Genomic DNA, 23,858 nt, shown 5'->3' on the forward strand with positions numbered 1-23,858 from the left:
GACAGTGCCCGTTTCGTCACGGCGTAGGGCGACAGGACAGTAGCGTTATGTCAAACGCAAGGGAGCAGAGCGGGGTCTGCGGCCTGAAACATCATGACGCAAGGGTAACGGGCAGTGCCTGAAACGTCATGACGCAGACGCACATCAGGCGCGGCTAACGTCATGCCGTTGGTTGACGCAGCGCGTTCAGTTAGGGGGGCAGCGGTCCGCCATATTGTGCGAGCGGCCGAGAGACTCGCCGGCATCGAGCCTGGGACAGCGCCGCAGCCTCACCCCGGCCTTCCCCCAGCAACATGTCCGAGACCTACGGTGAGTGAGTGAGTGAATGATGGAGGGAAGGAGCCGAATGTCCCCGAGCCGGAGGCCTGCTGTTGACCAGCGGCCCGGCTCGCGGCCTGTCTGACCCCCGGGGCTGGGCTGATCCTCACCCCGGTCACAGGCCCAGCCTCCCCGCAGCTGGAGTTGGGGGCTCGCAGTCGCAGGGTCCGGATGAACCCCCGCCCCCGGTGCAGGGACCGGTCCAGGGCCGCTTCCCTGGGGAGGGCGCTCGCTGCCCCTCCTCCCACCCGCCCCTCAGCACTCCCGATTCTATTTATTATTGTCACATAAGTGACATCTATCAATGCATACAGTGAAAAGTATTGTTTCTTGCGCGCTGTACAGACAAAGTGTACCGTTCATAGAGAAGGAAAGGAGAGAGTGCAGAACGTAGTGTCACAGCTGCTATCCAGAGATCCCCTTGCCCCCTCCCTCGCTCTGCCCCCTTGCCCCCTCCTGCCAATTTCAATTCATACTACATGATATGGCCTGGTTGGCATGGATTGACTTGCCCACCAATCGGTGCCCTTTTCTCCTGCAGTATAAATTGTTGTGGTATTCTTGTGTTTGCCCTGAAGTGTGCAGGATGAAGAACAATATCTTCTGAGATCCAAGTGCTACCAAATGATCCATTGATTATTATTACCCATCAGTTGTCGTATGGACAGAATGGGGCTGTTTGTGATTCCTACGTTGAATAGTTTACATATTTTGAAACTATCTGATGTTTGGAAAGTTCAGATTGTTTTCTGGGGAAGCAGCAATTAGGTGATGTCCCTTTTGGATTTTGACCTCACAGTGAATGTCAACTATTATTTCCTGCGTTTAGCAAATTTTAGCTGTGCTAAGCTTGAGGCAATGAGCAATGTCCGAGGCTGCATAATATTCTATGTACGTAATTAATGCTGTCGTCCTGTTTGTACTGGGGGTTAGAATCGGGGTCAAGCAGTATTGAGTGAATGGCAAAAGTGAAGCTTGACAGCCTGTTTGCTCATATGGGTCATTACAGTGTGGCTTGACCCCACCCTGAACCGCCCTCCACAGCCCTTGCGTGTGGTCAAAGCAGGCATACAGTCTGGTCTGGCTGCAATGTAGAACAGTCTGCTTAATGTTGGCCAATGTTCAATGTTCAAGGAGCAGCTACTGTGGGTCTGTGATAGGTATGTCCCTGTCAGGCAAGGAGGAATTGGTAGGGCTAGGGAACCGTGGTGCACGAAAAAAGTTGATTTGTTGGTTAGGAAGAAGAAGGAGGCTTATGTTCGGATGAGGCTTGAGGGCTCGGGTAGTGCAGTAGAAAGCTTTAGATTGGCTAGGAGGGAGTTGAAGAGGGAGTTAAGAAGGGCTAGAAGAGGGCATGAGATGACTTTGGCTGATAGGATTAAGGAGAATCCTAAGGCGTTCTATAGGTATGTCAAGAATAGAAGGTTGGTCAGGGCAAGATTAGGGCCAGTTACAGACAGTAGGGGGAAGTTGTGTGTGGAACCGGAAGAGATTGGAGAGGCATTGAACCATTATTTCTCTTCGGTGTTCACACAGGACGATATGAATGTAGCTGAGGAGGTCACTGGGGTGAAGGGGTGTAAAATAGAAAGTATTGTAGTTGATACAGAGAATGTGTTGGATATTCTAGAAGGGTTGAAAATAGATAAGTCCCCTGGTCCTGACGGGATTTACCCTAGGATTCTATGGGAGGCAAGAGAGGTGATTGCAGAGCCACTGGCTCTGATCTTCAGGTCGTCGTTGGTCTCTGGTATAGTACCGGATGATTGGAGGACAGCGAATGTTGTCCCATTGTTTAAGAAGGGGAGCAGAGACTTCCCTGGGAATTATAGACCAGTGAGTCTTACTTCTGTAGTGGGCAAGGTTTTAGAAAGAATTATTAGGGATAGGATTTATAGTTATTTGGAGAGTAATGAATTGATTAGAGATAGTCAGCATGGTTTTGTAGCGGGAAGGTCGTGCCTTACTAACCTTATTGAGTTCTTTGAGAAGGTGACCAAAGAGGTGGATAGGGGTAAGGCAGTAGATGTGGTATATATGGATTTTAGTAAGGCGTTTGATAAGGTTCACCATGGTATGCTTCTGCAGAAAATGCAGATGTATGGGATTGGTGGTAATTTAGGTACTTGGATCAGGAATTGGTTAGCAGATAGGAGACAGAGGGTGGTGGTTGATGGTAATTATTCATCATGGAGTTCGGTTACGAGTGGTGTGCCTCAGGGATCTGTTTTGGGGCCACTGCTGTTCGTAATCTTTATTAATGATCTGGATGAGGGTATAGTTGGGTGGATTAGTAAGTTTGCTGATGACACCAAAGTCGGAGGTGTGGTAGATTGTGAGGAAGGGTGTCGAAGTTTGCAGGGTGACTTGGACAGGTTGCAGAGCTGGGCCGCGAGGTGGCGGATGGAGTTTAATGCGGAGAAGTGTGAGGTAATCCATTTCGGTAGGAATAACAGATGTGTTGAGTATAGGGCTAACGGGAGGACTTTGAATAGAGTGGAGGAGCAGAGGGATCTAGGTGTATGTGTACATAGATCCCTGAAAGTTGGGAATCAAGTAGATAAGGTTGTTAAGAAGGCATACGGTGTCTTGGCGTTTATTGGTAGGGGGATTGAATTTAGGAGTCGCAGCGTCATGTTGCAACTGTACACAACTCTGGTGCGGCCGCACTTGGAGTACTGTGTGCAGTTCTGGTCCCCACATTACAGGAAGGATGTGGAGGCTTTGGAGAGGGTGCAGAGGAGGTTTACCAGGATGTTGCCTGGTATGCAGGGGAGGTCCTATGAGGAGAGACTGAGGGATTTGGGGTTGTTTTCACTGGAAAGAAGGCGGCTAAGAGGGGATCTTATAGAAACATATAAGATGATTAGAGGTTTAGATAGGGTGGATGGTGATAGCCTGTTTCCTCGGATGGAGAAATCTAGCACGAGGGGGCATGGCTTTAAATTAAGGGGGGGTAGTTATAGGACGGATGTCAGGGGCAGGTTCTTTACCCAGAGGGTGGTGAGGGACTGGAATGCCCTGCCTGCTGCAGTTGTAAATGCGCCTAGTTTGGGGGCGTTTAAGAGATTGGTGGATAGGTTTATGGACGAAAAAGGAGTGGTTTAGATTAGTGGGTCAATGTTTTTTTTAAAAAATAAGACTGGTCGGCGCAACATTGTGGGCCGAAGGGCCTGTTCCGCGCTGTAATGTTCTATGTTCTATGTTCTATCTAAATGCCAAAATGGACAAGGTTGCTGAGAGTTGTTGGTGCCTACACAATCACCTCCGCCAGCACGGAAAAATGGCGAGTAAAAACACCTCCACCCACTTTGTATTGGGTGATGTATAAAATCCCGTGCCATAGTGGCAAGCGAAAAAATTAGTAGACATTCTTTCCCCCACCGGAAACAGTTGAGGATGGTGGCGTTTTAGTGAGCTGTTTGCAATCAGATTCTTTATACACTGCCGTTTTGGGGGTAGGTAAAGTTCCCGATTGTAAATAAAAGCAAAGTTTATTGCTAACACTGCAATGAAGTTACAGTGAAATTCCCCTAGTTGCCACACTCCAACATCTGTTTGGGCCAACACACCTAACCAGCACATCTTTCAGATTGTGGGAGGAAACCCATGCAGACATGGGGAGAAGGTGCAAACTCCATACAGACAGTGACCCAAGTCAGGAATCGAACTGGCGCTGAGAGGCAGCAGTGCTAATGATTGTGCCATCTTTTCTCTGTAATGAGGTGCGAACCATTATGAATCAAATGATTCCTGCCTTGAAGAGATTGTCCTATGTGGAGAAAAATCGGGCCCATAGTCCTTGTAGAATGTAGGAGAGGGGGAAAGAAAGAGGTGATCTTATTGAGAAACATCCAATTCTTGGCCCTCAGTGGGATGGATGCAAGCAGGGCACTTCCCTGGGCTGGGGAGTTAAGAGCTGGAGGTTGTGGAATAATGACCAAAAGGAAGAGAAATCTCTCTGCCTGGAGTGATGAGTCTTTACCCTGAAGAACATGGATCTCCAACTGTGTACACTCAATACAGAAAATGGGAGCAGGAGGAGGTCACCAGGCCCTTTGAGCCTGCCCTGTCATTCAACATGATCATGGCTGATTTTGGCCAGCCTTTAAGTGCTTCTCTGTACCATTTCTCCACAGCCCTCTATTCCGTGATCTGTCAAATATTTATCCAACTCCACTTTAAATACTTCTGATGATCCAGCCTCCGCTGCCCTTTAGGGCAGAGTTCCAAAGATTCACCCCTCTCTGCAAGAAATTCCTACGCACCTTAGTTTTAGATGACTGGCCCTTGTAGCAATACCCATTATGGAAAACTTTCCCATAAGTTAAACCTTCTCATCATTCACCCTATAGTTGATCCTCAGGATCTTGGAATAAGGTCACCCCTCACTCTTCTAAACTCCAAGGAATAAAGACGCAGACTACTCAGTCCCTCTTGATAGAATAACTCTCTCATCCCAGGGATTAGCTTGGTGAATCTCCTTTAGGCTGCCTCCAGTGTTACTACATCCTTTTTTATAGGAGAATCATAGAATTCCTACAGAGCAGAAGGAGGCCATTTAGCCCATTGAGTCTACCCCGACACCAATTCCATCCAGACCCCATCCCCACTTAGGTTAGAGGGATTAGCAAGGTAACTATTACATCCTGGGACACTAACAGTTAATTTAGCGTGTCCAATCAACCTAACCTGTGCATCTTTGGACTGTGGGAGGAAACCTACACAGACATGGGGGGAATGTGCAGACTCCACACAGACAGTGACCCAAGCTGGGAATCGAACCCGGGTCCCTGGAGCTGTGAGGCAGCAGTGCTAACCACCATGCTGCCCCAAGATTTTTAGGTAAGGGGATCAAACTATATGCAGTATTACGGGTGCAGCTTCAACAGCATGTAGAATCACAAAAAAACTCCCTATTTTTAAATTCCAACCTCTGCAAGAAAGGCCAAAATGACATTTGCCGTTTTAACTACTTGTTTGAGATGGGCAGATTTTTGGATATTTGGAGATTTTTGGATTAGGAGGACACATATATGAGGTTTTGTGATGGAGCCTGGGTGAGATTTTTGTCGGTGCAGGCTCGATGGGCGGCATGTCCTCCTTCTGCATTGTAAATTCTATGATTCTGATGGGGCGAAATGGATCAGGAATTGAGGCATGTGGAAATCCTACAGGGAGGTGTAGCAGAGGTAGATGATCAGCCATGTTCTTGTGGAATGGTGATGCTGGCTCTAGGGGCTGTATGATCTTGCTGTTGCTGTTGTTTTCTAAATCAGCTGTCAGCGTTTAGCTGCTGAGAAATCAAGACTGCTGAAGAATTTCCCTGGATTGCACCACTTGCACTGCCCAGAGCCTAGGAAATTTTACTAAAAGAAATTGGGTGATTTGCTCCCTTTCCCCCCGGTGTTATTTATTTACGAGTCACACTAATGTACTGGCGGGCGTTGCTGGTGTGTGAACTCACAGGACAGTCTGGCGTGCGACATTGTGATTAGCAGGGCACCTGATTAGGGCTGCCATTCTCTAACTGAGGCTTTTCTCGTGCCATGGGGCTGTTGCTATCACTTCCCAATGTTATAGCAGTTTAAACTAATTGTACAAAAAGATCTATGTGAGCTGCTATTTGTAATACCCCTCTTTGTACACTATCCATTCCCCCCCCCACCCCAACAGTTGGCTGTACCAGTGATATTTTCTAACTTGCACTAGCTTTAACTGGTTAAGGGTGTCCCATAGTCATGGTCATATATCACAGGAGTCCACTTGCCCCATCATATCATGCTGGCTGTATAGAAGAGTTATCCAGTGGTTTGTTCCCTTCTTATTTCCTCATAGCAATGCAGATTTTTTTTTTCTTTTTGACTATCCGTCAGCTATGTTATTATCTATTAGCACTTAGGAGACAGCACGGTGGCACAGTGATTAGCATTGCTGCCTCACAGCACCAGGGACTGTCTGTGTGGAGTTTGCACGTTCTCCGGGTGCTCCGATTTCCTCCCACGCTCCAAAGATGTGCAGGTTAGGTTGATCATGCTAAATTGCCCTAGTGCTGGGATTAGGAGGACACATATGAGGTTTTGCGATGGAGCCTGGGTGAGATTTTTGTCAGTGCAGGCTCGATGAGCCACGTGTCCTCCTTCTGCATTGTAAATTCTATGATTCTGATGGGGCGAAATGGATCAGGGATATGGGGAGAAGATGGGATCAGAATATTGAATTTGATGATCAGCCCATGATCAAAATGAATGGCGGAGCAGTCTCAAAGGGCCTACTTCTGCTTTTATTTTCTATATATCCAAGTTCCTGCTGGGTCTGCTTCCTCCACCCTGTATTCCAGTCTTCTCCTCGAAAGGTTTTAACCGTTTCCTGCATTTCCATAACCCCTTTCACAACATCAACAATTGCTTTACAGTCTGAGCAGTTACTGTTGTGATGTGGGATTTGTAGCAACCATGCAGTGTAACCACTTCACAGAACTGGCTGTGCTCTGACACCTCACGAAGCAGGCATGGGTACCCAGCTTGGAAACGGGGGGGATAAATGTTCTTCCCTCAGACCTTGATCTGAGCAACTCAGCAGAATTGAGTCTTGTTTGACTCGCTGCCAACGTGAGAATGCCAGGATTCGTGCGGGGACTACCTTGCTCTATTTGGCTCAGCTAGGGATCCTCCATCTTCGAGACAAGAGAGAAAACGGATCCAGAACCTGGCTACGTGTGGGAGCTTGCTGTGCCCATGTCGGCTTGCCGGATTTCCTGCATTACAGCAGGTGAATATGTGGTTAACACTGCAGTCTCACCGCGCCAGGGACCTGGGTTTGGTTCCTGGGGTCACTGTCAATGTGGAGTTTGCATATTCTCCCCGTGTCTGCGTGGGTTTTCTCTAGGTGCTCCAGTTTCCTCCCACAGTCTGAAAGATGTGCTGGTCAGATGCATTGACCCGAACAGGCGCCAGAATGTGGTGACCAGGGAAATTTCACAGTAACTTCATTGCAGTGTTAATGTAAGCCCTACTTGTCACTAACAAATAGGCTTGACTTGTTTGACTGTAAAGAAAATTGCAGTGTCCTGCGCAATGTTTATCGACATTATTTCACCACTTTGCTGTCCTTTGACTTTCCTTCTGTACTTGCTGGGGTAGTTTGCCTGAACTGTATTCCTTTTCCGTGTGTGTGTGTGTGAGAGCGAGAGCCAAGTACAAGGAAGTAAATATAGGTGTGTTTGGTCAGGTGGAATTCAAGGTGAACAGCTTGAGTGAAGGGCAGCATAGACCGTCAGCTTTCAATAACAAGCTATTCACTTTCTAATTTGTGGCTGTGTGGATGTTTCATTAGCCACAGCGCAGGTTCTGGAAATGCTGATAACATTGCAATTGACACAGCTAGTAATTCAATTGCTGCCTTTCTTTTGAAGAGTTGCATGATGGGACAGTGGTTAGCACAGTGCCAGGGACCCAGGTTCAATTTCCAACTTGAGTCACTGACTGTGCAGAGTCTGCACATTCTCCCCATGTCTGCATAGGTTTCCTCTGGGTGTTCCGGTTTCCTCCCACATTCTGAAAGACGCGCTGGTTAGGTGCATTGACCCGAATGTACGCCAGACCGTGGCAACCAGGGGAATTTTCAGTAACTTCATTGCCATGTTAATGTAAGCTTTTCTTGTGACTGATAAATAATCATTACGTTCTCCCTACGTCTGCATGGGTTTCCTTTGGTGCTCTGGTTTCCTCCCACAGTTCAAACATCTGCAGATCAGGTTGATTGGGCGTGCTAAATTGACCCTAGGGCGGGAATGTGGAACTGAGACACGACAGATCAGCCATGATCTTATTGAATGGTGGGGCGGGCTCGAGGGGCTGGATGGCCTACTCCTGATCCTATTTCTTATGTTCTTATAAGAATGGCGCCTAGGTGGGATTGTGGTCAGTGCAGACTCAGTGGGCCGATGGCCTCTTTCACTGTAGAGATTCTACGATTCTATACTTGTATTTTGTACTAGAGAAACAGAGGGTTGCAATTGTATAGTGCCTTTCCTGACTTCGGGGCTTTGCCACCACTAAAGTACTTTTTTTGGCATATCAGTCACTGTTGTAATGAGAGCTGCTTCAGCCCTGTAAACAGTAAGCTCCCATTTTCAGCAACGTTTAAAGTTTATTAGTCACAAGTTGGCTTACATTAGCACTGCAATGGAGTTGCTATGAAAACCCCCCAGTCGCCATACTCCACCTGTTCAGGTACACTGATGGGTGGTGCTGTGGTTAGCACTGCTGCCTCTCAGCACCAGGGACCTGAGTTCGATTTCCAGTTGGGTCACTGTGTGGAGTCTGCACATTCTCCCCATGTCTGCGTGGGTTTCCTCAGGTTGGTGTAGTTTCCTCCCTCAGTCCAAAGTTGTGCGGGTTAGGTGGATTGGCCATGCTAAATTACCCCTTGGTGTCAGGGGGACTAGCTAGGGTAAATGCAAGGGGTTATAAGGAGCCTGGGTAGGATTGTGGTCAGTGCAGACTTGATGGGCCATCTGACTGCCTTATGCTCTATGGGATTCTATGATTTAGCATTGCCAATGAATATAACCAGCACATCTTTTGGACTGTGGGAGGAAACCAGAGCACCCGGAGGAAACCCACACAGACACAGGGAGAACATGCAAACTCCACAAGACAGTGACCCAAGCCGGGAATCGAACCCAGGTCCCTGGCGCTGTGAGGCAGCAGTGCTAACCACTGTGTAAAAATGACATGATAATCTTCTCATCCTGGATCACAAAAGACTAGGATAGGAATTGGGCGAGTACAGCAGAAAGAGTTACCCTCTCTGAATTACTGCTATAGAACTTCACAGTGCTCCAAGTGGACAGCTGAAACCTCGCTTTAAACTCCTGTTCCAAATGAAAAAGCACTTCTGGCAGTGTAACATTCCCTCAGTGCTGGAATGCCAGCCTGGTTCATGTGGTAGAGCCTCTGCAGTGGGATTTAAACAGTCAACCTTCCAGAGGCAAGAATCCTGCCCATTGAGCGATGGCTGATGCTGCATTTCCTTGTTCTCTGTAACAGATTGTCATACATGAAGTGGGGGAAGGCGGGGGGTATTGTGCGCTGGTTTCTTTTCCTGTTCTGTGTAACAATCTTTTGGATTGAATCAAGAGCCAGTGAAGTTTAATCCTTTATCATCCCTGCCTCTCAATTGTGGCAAGCCCATTTATTCATCACCCTCTTCTGTTCAGTTTAGAACAAAGAAAATTACAGCACAGGAACAGGCCCTTCAGCCCTCCAAGCCTGCACCAACCATGCTGCCCGACTTAACTAAAACCCTGTATGCTCTGGGGACCATATCCCTCTATCCCCATCTCATTCATGTACTTGTCAAGACGCTCCTTAAAAGTTACTACTGTACCTGGTCTTACTGGTCTTGAGTGGGAAGAAGTCGGGAACACGGTGATGGGAAGGACTCAGTCAGTGAGTATTCAGTCGTGGGCGGCACAGTGGATTAGCGCTGCTGCCTCACAGCGCCAGGGACCCGAGTTTGATTCCTGGCTCGGGTTACTGTCTATGCAGAGTCTCCCTTTCCTCCCCAATAAATAAACTTTAAAAACTTGAGTGTTCTTCTGTCCCATTGAGTGGGATTCTGACAGGGAAGGGTTGTGGACTGCATGTACTTTACAGCACGGTGGCAAAATGGTCAGCACTGCTGCCTCACAGCGCCAGGGACCCGGGTTCAATTCCGACCTCTGGTGACTTTGTGGTGTTTGCACAATCTCCTCATGTCTGCGTGGGTCTCTTCCCACCCGCCCCCCCCAAAAGTTTTCTTCCACACTCAAGATGTGTAGTTGCGATGGATTGGCCATGCTAGATTTCCCTTAGTGTCAGAGGGATTTCTGGTGCCTCACAGTGGTTAGTACGTGTCCCACAGTGCCAGGGACCCAGATCCAATTCCTGGCTCGGGTGACTGTGCAGACTCTGTACGTTCTGCCCATGTCTGCATGGGTTTCCTCCCACAGACTGAAAGACATTGCACTGGCTGTGCTAAATTCTCTCTCCGTACACAACAAGCGCCAGAGTGCGTCGACTAATGGATTTTCACAGTAACGTCATTGCAGTGTTAATGTAAGCCTTACTTGTGACACTAATAAATAAGCTAAAGTAGGGCCTGGAATTGTAGTCAGTGCAAGCTCTATGGGCTCCTTCTGCACTGTAGGGACTCTGTGCAGCAAGTGGGTGGGGGCATGTATTGCAGTGATGGGGTGGGGGGAGAGTGTGTGTTGATGCAGCGCAGCAAGTGAGTGCATTTGTACGTAAAATGCACCGTCAGGTGCACCAGTTTCAGGTGTGGTGGAGCATCTGCGATCACCCCCCACCCCCCGCCGATTTTTCGCATTCGGATGGCTTGTTAACACACACCGTGTCAGCTCACCCTTGATGAAGTTTCAGATGTACTCACTGCCTGTTGTGATATCCCACTATGATTCAGCACCTTTTGAGGGCAGGAGGTGCAAACATCCTGTAATAGGACCTTGTCATCTTGAACAATGCAAGTTTTGCTCGAAACCATTTTGTGTCGAGCCAGCGTGGAGCAAATTGGCAGAGTAAAGCCCGACAAAGTACTGTGTGTCCCCTGGCAGACATTGTGTACTTTGTACTGATAGTGGGCATTGTGAGGCTTGGTACCGCGCTGTACTTGCTGGGTCAGAGAGTTGAGTGTGGGTGGGGTGCTTTTGGAGGTGAGGCAGCCTGCATCAAGTCTCTGTTTTCAGCCTTGGTTTGCGTCATAAACCTGCAGCTCCGTGCGCACACCATCTGTGGGCTGCAGTGTACCTGTTTGTGTATTTAAGTGACAGCTGCTCTTATCAACTTGGCTGATCTGGAATCATAGAATCCCACAGTGCAGAAGGAAGCCATTCAGCCCACCAAGTCTGCACCGGCCACAATCCCACCCAGGCCCCACCCTTATAACCCCATGCATTTACCTTGCTCGTCCACCTGACACTATTGGTCAATTTAACATGGCCAATCCATGTTAACAAGCCTGCACATTATCGGACTGTGGGAGGAAACTGGAGCACCAGAGGAAACCCATGTAGGCGCAGGGAGACCATGCAAACTCCACACAGACCCAAGGCAGGAAATTGAACCCAGGTCCCTGGCGCTGTGAGGCAGTCGTGTGCCACTGTCAGCCTGGCTGGAGAAACAAGCTATTTGACTATGATGTCTGGATAATATTACCCCCCATCTGCTTATTAATGTATCTTCCCTCCCTGAGCCTCCTTTAAGTTGCTGCTTAAAACCTACTGGTATTACTTTAGTTACTGTCCTACCAGCTCCTAATGCAGCTCTGTCAAATCCTGTGAATTATGTTTTCGTTGTTATATAAATGCAACTTGTTGCATAGATTCCCTGCATAATGTGTACACTGGCCTCCCCTCTCCAAATCCAGTCAGTGAGCGTTGTTCGCTCTCTGGCTATGGAAAGGGTGGAGTGGCACAGTGGTTAGCACTGCTGCCTCACAGCACCAGAGACCTGGGTTCAGTTCTGACCTCTGGTCACCGTGTGAAGTCTGCATGTTCTCCCTGTGTCTGTGTGGGATTTTTTCATTCATGGGACATGGGCGTCGCTGGCTGGCCAGCAATTATTGCCCATGCCTAGTTGCCCCTTGAGAAGGTGATGGTGAATTGCTGCAGTCCATGTTCTGTGGGTTGACCCACAGTGCCGCTTAGGAGGGAATTCCAGGATTTTGACCCAGCAACTACGAAAGGACAGTGATATATTTCCAAGTCAGGATGGTAAGTGCCTTGGATGGGAACTTGCATGTGGTGGTGTTCCCATTTATCTGTTGTCCTTTTCCTTCTAGATGAAAGTGGCTGTGGGTTTGGAAGGCGCTGTCTAAGGATCTCTGTGAATTGCTGCACTGCATCTTGTAGATAGTTCACACTGCTGCTACTGAGTGTTGGTAGTAGAGAGATTGAATGTTTGTAGATGTGGTGCCAATCAAATGGGCCAATTTGTCCTGAATGGTGTCAAGCTTCTTGAGTGTTGTTGGAGCTGCACCCATCTAGGCAAATGGGGAGTATTCCATCACACTCCTGACTTATTTCTTGTAGATGGTGGATAGGCTTTGGGAATCAGGAGGTGAGTTACTCATCACAAGGTTCCTAGCGTCTGACCTCCTCGTAGCCACTGCGTTTATGTGGTGAGTCCAGTTGAGTTTCTGGTCAATGGTAACCCCAAGGATGTTAATAGTGGGGAATTTGGTAATGATTACACCATTGAATGTCAAAGGGTGCTGGTTAGAACGTCCCTTACTGACGCACAAATGTTACTTGCCACTTGTCAGCCCAAGTCTGGATATTGTCCAGATTTTGTTGCATTTGGACACAGACTGCTTCAGTATCTGAAGAGCTGTGAATGGTGCTGAATGTTGTGCAATCATCAGTGAACATCCCCACTTCTGACCTTATGATGGGGGAAAGGTCATTGATGAAGCAGCTGAAAATTGTGCCTAGGACACCACCCTGAGGGACTCCTGCAGTGATGTCCTGCAGCTGAGATGATTGACCCTCCACAACTACTGCCATCTTCCTATGTGCCAGATATGACTCCAACCAGCAGAGAGTTTGCCCCAATACCCAATGATTTCAATTTCGCTACGGCTTCTTGATGCCACACTCGTCGAATGCGGCCTTGATGTCAAGGGCTGTCACTCTCACCTCACATCTGGAATTCAGCTCTTTTGTCCATGTTTGAACCAAAACTGTAATGAGGTCAGGAGCTGAGTGACCCTGGCAAAACCCAAACTTGCCATTGCTGAGCAGGTGCTGCTTGGTAGCACTGTTGGTGACTCCTTCCATCACTTTACTGATGATCAAGAATAGACTGAGTGGAAATTGGCTGGGTTGGATTTGTCCTGCTTTTTGTGCACTGGACATACCTGGTCAATGCTCCACATTGTTGGGTAGGTGCCAGCATTGTAACTGTACTGGAAGAACTTGGCTAGGGGAGCGGCAAGTTCTGGAGCACAAATCTTCAATACTGTTGCTGGAATGTTATCAGGGCCCATTTCCTTCGCAGTACCCAATGCCTCCAACCATTTCTTGCTGTCACGTGGAGTGAATCGAAATGGCTGGAGACTGGCATCTGAGATGCTGGGGACCACTGGAGGAGGCCGAGATGGATCATCCACTCAGCACTTCTGGCTGAAGATTGTTGCGAATATTTCAGCCTTATCTTTTGCATTGATGTGCTGGGCTCCTCCATCATTGAGAATGGGGATATTTGTGGAGCCTCCTCGTCCAGTGAGTTGTTCATTGTCCACCACCATTCCCGATTGGATGTGGAAGGACTGCACAGCTTAAATCTGATCCATTGGGATCACTTAGTTCTGTCTTATCACTTGCGCTTTTCGCCATTTGGCATGCAGGGAGCCCTGTTTTGTAGCTTTACCAGGATGACACCTCATTTTTAGGTATGCCCAGTGCTGCTCCTGACATGCCCTCCTGCATTCTCCTTTGAACCAGGATTGACCTCCTGGCTTGATGGTAATGGTTGAGTGGGGGATACATCAGGCCATGAGGTTGCAGATTCTGTTGGAATACAATTCCTCTGCCGTTGGTGGCCCTAGGTGCCTCATGGATGCCTAGTTTTGAGTTGCTAGATCGGTTTGAAGTCTGCCCCATTTAGCATGGTGATAGAGTCAGTAACAATGGAGGTTATTCTTATTGTGAAGGCGGGACTTTGTCTCCGCAAGGACTGTTCAGTAGCCAGTCTTACTATACTGTCATGGACAGGTGCATCTGCAGCTGGCAGATTGGTAAGGGTGAGGTCAAGTATGCTTTTTCCTCTTGGTTCCTTCACCGCCTGCTGCAGACACAGTCTAGCAGTTACATCCTTTCAATCCCGATCAGCTCGATCAGTAGTGCTGCTGCCGAGCCACTCTTGGTGATAGAATTGAAATTCCCCACCCAGAGTACAGTTTGTGCCCTTGCCACCCTCAGTGCTTCCTCCAAGTGTTGTTCAACATGGAGGAATACCGATTCATCAATCAAAGGAGGACAGTACATGGTAATGGGTTTCCTTGCCCATGTTTAACCTAAAGCCATGAAACTTCATGGGGTCTAGAGTTGATGTTGAGGACTCCCAGTGCAACTCCCTCCTGACTATATACCACTGTGTTGTCACCTCTGCTGGGTCTATCCTGCTGGTGAGACAGGTCACATCCAGGAGTGATAGTGGTGGTGTCTGGATGTTATCTGTAAGGTATGATTCCGTGAGAATGACTGTTAGGCAGTTGCTTAACTAAAGACAGCTCTCCCAATTTTGGCACTAGCCCTCATGTCAATAAGGAGGACTTTGCAGGTTCAGCTGGACTGTTTGTTTCCTCTGGGTGCCCCGGTTTCCTTCCACAGTTCAAAGATGTGCAGGTGGATTGGCCATGCTAAATTGCCCCTTAGTGTCTAAACATGCGCAGGTTAGGTGGATTGGCCATGCTAAGTTTCCCTTTAGTTTTGGGGAGATCAGAAGAGTAAATATGTGGGGTTACAGGATAGGGCCTGCTGTGGGATTATTGTAGGTGCCATCACGATGGGCTGAATCGCCTCTTTCTTGGAGGTGGAATTATCACTAATTTTGTATTCAGCTGGTATTCCCATATTTGTATATCCAAATCCCTTGGACAGAAACCAGGTTTTCCTCCAGAACCAGGGTGCTGAGATCAGAGTAATTACAACCTTGCCGTACCTTGTTTACAGCTTTAGATACCCTTGAGATCCAGAACGTCAGGATTACTTTCCAGTTAGGTATTAGCTGTGGCAAATGATCTCTTCAGTAAGGCGAGGAGTTCAGACAAGTTTAGTGAAAATGACCTCTGGGTGCCTGGGATTATACGCACCTTGTGTAACCGTAAGTGTACTGTTCTCCCTACAGGCTACAAGTAGGAAAGTAATCAGCCCAACTTTCTTTGCTCTGATAGTGGGAACGTTGATTTTTTTCATTGGATTCTGGAGCTACCAATAGATTGTCCATTTCTGTTTCTGAGCAGGAGGCTGAGTGAGGCCAGCATGCTGGAAGGAGTGATGGAAATAGCAGTGTGCCGTTTTGCCCATGGCCCGGGTGGTAAACCTGTAATCAGTTGACCCTCGATTTGAGGATGTTTGTCTATCACCAAATCCCTGCAGTGCAGATTTGGCTCATCAAGCCTGCACGGCCAACAAACCCACCCAGGCCCTATCCCAGTAACCTGACACATTTACCCCACTAACACTAAGACAATTTTTGGCATGGCCAATTAACCTAACCTGCAGATCTTTTGTAGTGTTGAAGGGAACCCATGCAGAAATGGGGGTGGTGTGCAAACCTCACGCAGGCGGTCACCCAAGGCCGGAATTGAACCCAGGTCCCTGGTGAGGCAGCAGTGCTGACCACTGCACCACCGTGCCGCCCAGGACCTGCTGAATTCCGGTTAGAAACCAGAGCAGTAACCATGGGTGTTCTTGTGAGCATACAGTTCAGTTTTTTGAGTTGCAGATCTTTGGGTACATGGGGCAGGATATCCCATTAGATATTGGGATTGAAATTTGGGAGTTGCTTCTGTTTCTCTACTGTGTTGCTGCTCTGCCTCATCGTTAGGTGCAGGGACATAGTGCACGATGCAGCTTCGTGGACAAGTAATTGTCATTTTGAATGATAAATAGCAAGCTCTTCCCAATTAATGTCAAAGTTGCTGTGCTTCAAGGAGAGTTTACGTGTCTTCAAACTGTTTTCTTGAGGGCCCTGGTAAAAGCTTATGTGTGATTTTTTTTTTTAACGTGGGGACGATTCAGCACCATCGTTGTCCTGGCAGATTAATATCAGGTTTTGGTAGTTATAGAATCCCTACAGTACGAAAGGAGGCCGCTTGGCCCATCGAGCTTGCACCAACAATTCTATCTGGGCCCTATCCCTGTAGCCCCACACGTTTATCCTAGTAATACCCCGACACTAAAGGGCAATTTAGCATGGCCAATCAACCTAATGTGGATGGCACAGTGGTTAGCACTGCTGCCTCACAGCGCCAGGGATCCGGGTTCGATTCCCGGCCTTAGGTCACTGTCTGTGCGGATTTTGCACGTTCTCCCCATGTCTGCATGGGTTTCCCCCAGGTGCTCTAGTTTCCTCCCATAGTCTGAAAGATGTGCTGGTTAGGTAGATTGACCCGAACAGGCGCCGGAGTGTGAGGGCTAAGGAAATTTCACAGTAACTTCATTGCAGTATTAATGCAAGCCTTGCTTGTGACTAATAACTTTAATTTTTGAAGTGTGGGAGGAAACTTAGGGAGAGGCAATGGTTTAGTGATATCACTAGGCTATTAATCTAGAAACTCAGTTAGTGTTCTAGGAACCTGAGTTCAAATCCCACCATGACAGATAGTGGAATTTGAATTCAATAAAAATGTATCCGGAATTAAGAATTTACTGATAACCGTGAATCGATTGTCGGAAAAATCCATCTGATTCACTAAAGTCCTTGGGAAGGAAATCTGCCGCCCTTACCCAGTCTGGCCTATATGTGATTCCAGAGCCACAGCAATGTGGTTGACTCCCAACTAAGGAAGGGCAATAAATGCTGGCCCAGCCAGCGATGCCAATGTTTCACGAATGAATGAATAAATGGGAGTACCCAGAGGAAACCCATGCAGGGATGGGGAGACTGTGCAAAATCCATATAGTCACCTGAGGCTGGAATGGAACCCGGGTCCCTGGCTCTGAGACGGCAGTGCTAACTACTGTGCCACCCACAATAGCTTGGAAATTCTTGGCACTGTAGCTACTTACCATCTTTGCAGCTTTTGAGATGTCCTGTCTTAGGCTCATTCTGCCACTTTGGACCTCGCTTCCATTGGCACCTTGCCTAACATGGGTGTCCTTTCCAGGAGCAAGGAGCATCCGATGGTCGGGGTCTCTCAGGAACGAATAAACCTCTCCACCACAATAAAGAGCAGAAAAGCAGCGTGTGTTCGTAATAATGCTAAGCTGCTGCAGAATTGAGTGAAATTGGTGCTGATTCAGTATTTTAATTTTTGCACACACTGGAACAGCGGTAACAGATTCCTTTCCATCCATTCAAGATTCATAAGAACATAAGAAATAGGAGCAGGAGTAGGCCATCTAGCCCTTCGAGCCTGCCCCGCCATTCAATAAGATCATGGCTGATCTGTCGTGGCTCAGTTCCACTTTCCCGCCCTCTCCCCATAACCCTTAATCCCCTCTCTTATCAAGAACCCATCAACCTGCTTCTTAAAAATATTTAGCGAGGCAGCCTCCACCACTTCAACGGGCAGAGAATTCCAGAGATTCACCACCCTTTGAGTGAAGAAGTTCCTCCTCAACTCCGTTCTAAACCGCCTCCCCTTTATCTTGAGGCTGTGCCCCCTAGTCCTACTGTCTTTTTTGAGCGGGAAGAGTCTCTCCACCTCTATCCTATCCATCCCATTCATCATCTTATACGTCTCAATGAGATCTCCCCTCATTCTTCTAAACTCTAACGAGTACAAGCCTAGTTTATTCCATCTGCCATTGCTTATCTGAAATTGGTTGCATTTAACAGCAGTGCCAGTAAGGTTTCAGGACTTCATGCTGGTGTGAGTGTATGCATTTGAAGCCTGCGTCTACCTTTTCCAATCTGTTCCCAGGATCTGACAGAGCTGTTTTACGGCCCATTCCTTCTCCTGCAGCTGAGTGGCTTGTGAGTTAGTGATTTAATCAACTTGTAGCCTGACCAGAGTCCCAAGCAGAATTCACAGCACAGAAACTGGCCATTTTGCTCAATACTCCTCTGCCAGTGTTTTAGCTCCACACAGATCCCATTCCACCTTGCTATGTTAGCAAACAATCCAACAGCCATCATGATCATTATTTATTCTAATTCCAGCCCATCAAATCCAATTTTAGAGTCATGCAGTACAGGAGAGGCCCTTTGGCCCATCAAAACTATACTAAATCTATGCAAATCTCACTTGCCAGCATTTGGCCCATTGCCTTGAATGTTACTATGTTTCAGGTACTTGTCCATGTACTGTTAAAAGATTGTGGTGGCTGCAGTACCAAGAAGATCCAAACCGTCATGGGTGGCACGGTGACACAGTGGTTAGTACTGCTGCCCCTCAGCGCCAGGGACCCAGTTTCAGTTCTGGCCTCAGTTGACTGATTGTCTGCGTGGGTTTCCTCCGGGTGCTCTGGCTTTTTAAAGGTTTTTCACCTCTACTACCCTCCCAGTGGCAAAGGTGTTTCATCCAATCCAATCTGCCTCTCACCTTAAAATGATACCCCATCGTTATTGACCCTTCAACTAATTGGTGTGGAGAAATCGGTATTGGACTAGGGTGGGCACAGAAAGAAGTCTCTCAACACCAGGTTAAAGTCCAACAGGTTTATTTGGTAGCATGAACTTTCAGAGCACTTCATTAGGTGGGACAGCTGCTTCCTATCCATACCCCTCATAATCTGTACATCTCAATCAGGTCCCCCCTCAGCCTTTTCTGCAATAAATAAACCCAATCCAAGCCTATCCAGCCTCTCTGCATTAGCTTAAATGCTTCATCCCAGGCAGCATCCTGGTGAACCTCCTGTGTACCGTCTCCGGTGCAATCGCATCCTTCCTATAGTGAGGGTACCAGAACTGCCTACAGTACTCCAGCTGTAACCTGACCAAAGTTTTGTACAGCTCCAACATAACCCTACGCTCTTATCTGTGCCATGACTAGAAAAGGCAAGTGTCTCATATGCCTTAACTACCTATTTAACCTGTCCTGCCGTTTTCAGGGATCTGTACACAAGCACCGCAGAGCCTTCTGTTCCTGCCATTCACTAAATACTGCATTGTCTTGTTGCTCCTTCCAAAGTGCATCAGCTAGGGTTGAATTCCATCTGCCCTCCTGCAACCCTAAGACCTTCTTCTCACTGTTAACTGCCCTGCCAATCTTTGTGTCCTCTGCAAAATTGCTTATCATCCAGTCCATAATTTCATCTGTATTGTTTGTATATAACAAATAATAAAGCACTGATGCCATGGTACATCACTGGACACAAGGCTGGAAGTGCTGGAAGATGGGGTTGACACAACCTTGGTGGTAATTATTGTCGGCGCAGGCGCAATGGGCTGAAAGGCCTTTTCTGTGCTAAATAACTCTCAATCAGCCTTCTACCACTACCCTTTGTCTCCTACCACTCAGTAAGAGGTCTCACAACACCAGGTTAAAGTCCAACAAGTTTATTTGGTTGCACAAGCTTTCGGAGTGTCGCTCCATCAGGTGAGTGAGGAGTTGTGTTCACAACAGGGCATACATAGATATAGATTCAATTTACAAGATAATAGTTGGAATGCAAGTCTCTACAGGTAATCAAGTCTTAAGGGTACAGCCAATGTGAGTGGAGAGAGGGCCAAGCACAGGTTAAAGAGATGTGTATTGTCTCCAGCCAGGACAGTTAGTGAGATTTTGCAAGCCCAGGCAAGTCATGGGGGTTACAGATAGTGTGACATGAACCCAAGATCCCGGTTGAGGCTGTCCTCGTGTGGAACTTGGCTATCAGTTTCTGCTCGGCAACAGATGAGTGGACACGCTCAACAATCACCAGGCAGGACTGTTCTCTTGCTGTCAGGGAATACTTCAGCAGTCATGGGCGTTCAGCCTCCGACCTTCGAGTAAGCGTTCTCCAGAGCGGCCTTCACAACACATGACAATGCAGAATCGCTGAGCAGAAACTGATAGCCAAGTTCCACACACATGAGGACGGCCTCAACCAGGATCCTTAGTTTATGTCACACTATCTGTAACTCCCGTGACTTGCCTGGGCTTGCAAAATCTCACTAACTATCCTGATAGGAGACAATTCACACCTGTTTAAGCTATGCTTAATTCTCTCTCCACTCACATTGTCTGCACCTTTAAAAAAACTTGATTACCTGTAAAGACTCGCATTCCAACCATTATCTTGTAAATTGAGTCTGTATCTAAGTATGCCCTGTTTGTGAACACAACTCTTCACTCATCTGAAGAAGGAGTGACACTCTGAAAGCTTGTGCTACCAAGTAAACTTCTTGGACTTGGTGTTGTGAGACTTCTTACTGTGCCAACCCAAATCCAACGCCAGCATCTCCACATCATCCTGCCACAAAACCAGTTTGGGATCCAACTTGCCAAGCTGTCCTGGATCCCATGTACTTTTACCTTCTTTACCAGTCTCCCATGTCGAACCTTGTCAAAGATGGGATCTGAGCTGCTTATGTCTGCTTGTTGGCCCACCCGTTCCCACTGAGCTGGGACTGTTTGACCACCCTACTGCCTGGTCTCAGCCACTGACAGGCAGCAGGAATCTGGCCTGTTCTCTTGTCTGGCCTCTGCTGTGGCAGTGGTTATCATTGACATGCGTTTTGGATCAGACCGTTAAGAGGTTCCTCACAGATCCATAAGCTATAGAATTAGGCACTCGGCCCATCGAGTCTGCTCCGCCATTCAATCATGGCTGATATTTTTCTCATACCTGATCTCCTGCCTTTTCCCCATAACTCCTGATCCTCCTCTTAATCAAGAACCAATCTATCTCTGCCTTAAAGACACTCAGTGACCTGGCCTTCATACCCTTCTGTGGCAGAGTTCCACAGATTCCCCACTCTCTGGCTGAAGAAATTCCTCCTCATCTCTGTTTTAAAGGATCGTCCCTTTAGCCTGAGGTTGTTCCCTCTGGTTCTAATTTTTCCTACCAGTGGAAACCACCTCTTCACGTCCACACTATCATGCTTCTAAACTCAGATTACTGACCCAGAGTCCTCAACCGTTCCTCATAAGACAAGCTCTTCTTGCCAGGGATCATTTTTGTGAACAACCTCTGGACCCTTTCCAAGGCCAGCACTGTCTTCCTTAGATACAGGGCCCAAAACTGCATACATTACTCCAAATGGAGTCTGACCCCATTCGGTCACCTGTAATCTGGGGAGCACAATTTGAGAATCACTGCTCCAGGGGCAGTGACACGGTGCCATAAGATTAAATAGCTATGCCCTGGTATTAAACCAGGTGTGGAGATGCCAGCGTTAGACTGGGGTAAACACAGTAAGAAGTCTCACAACAGGTTAAGTCCAACAGGTTTATTTGGTAGCAAATGCCATTAGCTTTCGGAGCACTACTCCTTTGTCAGGTAAGTGGGATTTCTGTTCATAAACAGGGCATTTAAAGACACAAACTCAATTTACAAAATAATGGTTGGAATAAAACCAGTATTAAAACATCTGGTATTAAGCAGGCATTTGAGATGAGTAGAGAGGAGTCAAAAGTCTGTTTTTTGAATCCACACAATGAAACTCAATTTAACTTTAACACCAAGACTGGCCAAGATCCTGGTTGATGTTTATTGAGAAGTATAAGTCTTTGGTTCACAGTTCCTGTTTGCTTTGAAACTGCAAACTCTAGCCTGCCGATTGAATCGAGGTCACTTACACCAGGAAGTTGCCTTGAGATTAGGTTTGCCTTTGCTCTCAGTTCTCCAAACTGGCACGCCGTTTTAATTCCTGAACTGTTAACGGTCTGATGACAAATCATTTGTGTCTTTTTTATTCATTTGTGGAATGTGGGTGTCACTGGCTGGCCAGCATTTATTAGTAAGAAGTCTCCCAACACCAAATTAAAGTCCGACAAGTTTATTTGGAATCATGAGCTTTCAGAGGGCTGCTCCTTTGTCAGGTGAGTGAAGAGTTGGGTTCACAAGCAGGGCATATACAGACACAGACTCAATTGCAAGATAATGCTTGGAATGCGAGTGTTTACAGATATCAAGTCCTTACAGGTGCAGACAATGCGAGAGGAGAGGGGGTTAATCACAGGTTAAGGTGGTATGAATTGTCACAAGCCAGGACAGCTAGTGAGATTTTGCAAGCCCAGGCAAATTGTGGGGGTTACAGATAGTGCGACACAAGCCCATGATCCTGATTGAGGCCGTCCTCATGTGTGGAACTTGGCTATCAGTCTCTGCTCAGCGATTCTGCGTTGTCATGTGTCGTGAAGGCTGCCTTGGAGAACGCTTACCCAAAGATTAGAGGCCGAATTCTGGTACTGCTGAAGTGTTCCCCAACAGGAAGAGAACACTTCTGGTGATTGTCGAGCAGTGTCTGTTCATCCGTTGTCGTCGCAGCTGCAAGGTCTCACCAATGTACCTTGCCTCAGGACATCTTTTCCTGTTGCCCATTTATTGCCCATCCCTAGTTGCCTTTGGAGGGCAGTTAACCACATTGCTGTGGCCCTGGAGTCACTTGTAGGCCACATGTAGGATATGGGCAGGCAGATTTCTTTCCCTAAAGGGCATTAGTGAACCAAATGGGTTCTTCTGACAATCGACAATGGTTTCATGGTCATCACTAGATTCTTAATTCTAGATATTTTTATTGAATTCAAATTCTACCACCTGCCATGGCCAGATTTGAACCAGGGTCCCCAGAATATCAGCTGAGTTTCTGGATTAATAGTCTAGCGATAATACCACTAGGCCATCACCTCTCTGTAGGGCAACATTGCCGCCCGAGTCATTGCTATACAACATTGCCACCTTTGTGGAGCATGTGGGAGAGGAGGGAGAATTCTTAAAAAAAAACCAACAATCTAAGTTTTGTGTGTTGTGCTTTGTGTTTACCCTTGCACAACTTGAATTTGGGATAGAGCCCTCCCTCATGCAGACATTTTTACCCACTGTGACAGAGGAACAAAGGAATTAGGAGCACAAGTAGGCCATTCACCCCTTCAAGCCTGCTCCACCATTCAATCAGATCATGGCTGATCTCTCCCTGGTCTCAAATCCACCTCCCCACCTGATTCCCATTTTCTTTTATCCCGTTTCTTTGATCAGAAATGTATCTATCTCCTTGAAACCATGCAATGATTCAGACTCCACTGCACTATGAGGCAGTGAGTTCCACAAATTCACCACTTCCTGCGAGAAGTAATTCCTCATCTCTGTTTCAAATCTACCACCTGTTGATCTTTACCCAGTTCTGTTCACAGGCTGAAGGGCAAACATTTGATCTGTATAAAAGTAAATTTTATTTATTAGCCACAAGTAAGACTTACATTAACACTGCAATGAAGTTGCTATGACATTCTCCGAGTTGTCACGCTGCCTGTTTGGGTCAATGCACCCTAACCGGCAGTTCTTTGAGGGAGGAAACCGGACCCCCAGACGAAACCCACGCTGACACAGTGGGAACGTGCAAACTCCGCACAGACAGTGATCCAAACCAGGAATCGAACCCAGGTCCCTGGCACTGTGAGGCAGCAGTGCTAACCACCATGCTGCCCATATGTTTAAAGTATATTTGCCTTATCAATCCTTTTTTAGTATTTTGTATATCTCGATCAGGTCCCCTCTCACCCTTCTAAACTCCAGTGAGTATAAGCTCAAACTATTTAATCTCTCCTCATACAGATTCAATCTGGCGAATCTCCTCTGAACAGCATCCAATGCCACCACATCCTTCCTCAAATAAGGAGACCAACATTGGGCACAGTACTCTAGATGTGGTCTCACCAGCATC

General features: G+C 47.4%; 1 protein-coding gene across 1 annotated transcript in view; it reads left to right on the plus strand.

The window, feature by feature from the left end:
* Nucleotides 1-203: 203 nt before the first annotated feature.
* rab4b (RAB4B, member RAS oncogene family) overlaps nt 204-23,858 on the plus strand; it is a 56,245-nt gene continuing 32,590 nt past the window's right edge. The window contains exon 1 of the mRNA XM_080218141.1: nt 204-309. Coding sequence (XP_080074267.1) covers nt 294-309 — 16 coding nt within the window. The 5' untranslated portion in view covers nt 204-293. The remainder of the gene's footprint in view (nt 310-23,858) is intronic.

This window comes from Carcharhinus amblyrhynchos, unplaced genomic scaffold, assembly GCF_965287045.1.
Source record: "Carcharhinus amblyrhynchos unplaced genomic scaffold, sCarAmb.v2.hapA scaffold_37, whole genome shotgun sequence".
In the NCBI taxonomy this organism is placed as follows: Eukaryota; Metazoa; Chordata; class Chondrichthyes; order Carcharhiniformes; family Carcharhinidae; genus Carcharhinus; species Carcharhinus amblyrhynchos.